The following is a 2,500-nucleotide window of genomic DNA, read 5'->3' as shown; positions in this document are numbered from 1 at the left end:
AAGATAAAAAATAGTATTTCCTAAAATTCAGGAAAAGGGTAAATACGTGAGATTGGTAGGACTTGTAATTGACTCCTTGGTGACTAAGCAGATGTAGAGCCATTAATATGCAGACATAATTGATGAAGTAAAATCATAGTGGTCATAGCATGTACGTATATGCTATCCCTAGTAGCAGTTGTTTAACATTAATTTATGAGGTACAGGCCCTAAATTTTGTTTTATTTTTTAATCCTGCATTTATGTGACTCCTGCCAAATAATTTTTCTCAGCCTTCTTCAGTTATTAATGATATTAAAAAGCACACAGTGTTTTGAGCGGATTGGTGGTACTAAAGTTCACATGATGTTAGAAAAAGTCAGATGCGGCATACTTGTTGTAATTTTCAATTTTTATAAACGTTTATATTGTGATATAATGGTCACAGTAAATTTGATTCAAAAACTTTTGAGATTGTCTTCATGTTCTGTTCTACCTGAATGGTTATTCTCAAAATTGCTGGTATGTTTGTATTTTTTACCCATACTTCTTTTTTAGTTTTTAAATTCTTGAATGGGGTTCCTTTTTTCTTTAACAAGGGGGCAACAATTCGTCTCTTTGGTCTAGAAATGCATCAATGTTTGTCCTGTGTGATAGCCCTAAAAAGACCTCAGTCATATTTTAACAAATCTTAACAGTAGTTCTCTCTCAGCCTGTGGGAATCGAGAGATATGAAAAGGCTCAAGGTGGGAGACGATTTGAGCCGGCAGTATTTTCTGGCTAACCAAGACACAGGTGAGATTCCCTCTGCAGCCTCTCGCTTGTCTTTCCATTTTCTTTCTGAAGTTTGATGTTTTTGATTAACATTTTGGGTTTCTGCTTTTACACGGTACATTTTCTCTTGTTTGGCAATGGATTAACATGCCGAATGTTGTCTCTAGAATTATTTTTTCGAATCATTAGTTTACTGAAGTCAAAACATACTAACAGATATGTACTCTTTGTGCTTACTGTCGTGCAAGATATGATGGAAATGTAAAAGTGAAATTTAGTGGTGTTAACTTGATTTCCTCTTTTCATGATTTTATGTTTTTAAAAAGTTTATTTATGATAGTGTATCCCTTGTGCAAAATGTATTACAAAGTATCCCTTGTGCAATATGCTTAATAATTAATTAATTAATTTATATTATGAATAGAAATTTAGGGGCACAAAATGGCAAGATTCATCTGTCTTGGGCATAACAGTTTTCTATGTTAGCTTTGTGTGATCCATTTGCTTATTACTTTGTAGTTCTGTTTTGGGTGATTTCATGATGTAGTGATGGTCCCTCAAAGAGTTGATTTGCAGATCTTGCATACAACATAGTAAGCAATATATATATATATATATATATATATATATGTATATGTATATATACATACATACATATATATACACATACACATACACATACACATACACATACACATACACATATATACATACGCACACATACATACGCACACATACACACGCACACATACACACACACATACACACACACACACACACACACACACACACACACACACACACACACACACACACACACACACACACACACACACACACAGACACACACACACACACACACACAGACACACACACATCATTCATACACACACATACATACATAAACACACACATACATAAACAACACAAACACACACACACACACACACACACACACACACACACACACACACACACACACACACACACACACACACACACACACACACTCACACACACACTCACACACACATATATATATACTTACATATATGTATACATATATATGTATATATGTATATATAATATGCACATATACATCTGTATGTATGTATATGTAAATGTATATGTGTTTATATATGTGTATATATATGTATATATATGTGTATATATATGTATATATATATGCATATATATATGCATGATTACATATATATACACATATATATATTTGTACATATATATGTATGTATATATGTATATATACATATACACATATACACATATATACATATATATACACACATGTATGTATATATTCATACATATACATACTTTTATATATACATGCATGTATATGCATACATACATATATAAACACACACATAAATATTCATACATATATATATATATATATATATATCATACATATGCATATATACATATGACTATACACATAAATATATATATATGTATATATACACACATGTATATATATATTTATATATACACATATATGTTTGTATGTGTGTATATAAATATGTAAATATATGTATATGTGTATAAATATATATATATATATATAAAATATATATATGTATGTGTTTATATATATATATGTATATATATTTATACATATGTATATATATATTTATCTATATATTTATATTATGTATGTATATATATTTATACATATGTATATATATATATATATTTATCTATATGTATATATATATTTATATCTATG

At 29.0% G+C, this 2,500-nt stretch overlaps 1 protein-coding gene across 4 annotated transcripts in view; it reads left to right on the top strand.

Moving 5' to 3' along the window:
• The window catches only part of LOC125047278 (acyl-coenzyme A diphosphatase FITM2-like), a 21,178-nt gene that overhangs the window by 4,778 nt on the left and 13,900 nt on the right, over nucleotides 1-2,500 (top strand). For 3 of the 4 annotated variants that reach the window (XM_047645529.1, XM_047645538.1, XM_047645522.1), the window contains one exon: nucleotides 692-774. The exons of the other annotated variant lie outside the window; for it this stretch is intronic. In XM_047645529.1, the coding sequence (XP_047501485.1) occupies nucleotides 692-774 (83 nt within the window). Of the gene's footprint in view, nucleotides 1-691; nucleotides 775-2,500 lie in introns of those variants that run through there. 4 annotated transcript variants of the gene reach the window in all.

This window comes from Penaeus chinensis, chromosome 4 (assembly GCF_019202785.1).
Source record: "Penaeus chinensis breed Huanghai No. 1 chromosome 4, ASM1920278v2, whole genome shotgun sequence".
Lineage (NCBI taxonomy): Eukaryota > Metazoa > Arthropoda > Malacostraca > Decapoda > Penaeidae > Penaeus > Penaeus chinensis.
This window is presented reverse-complemented; position numbering and strand designations above follow the sequence as displayed.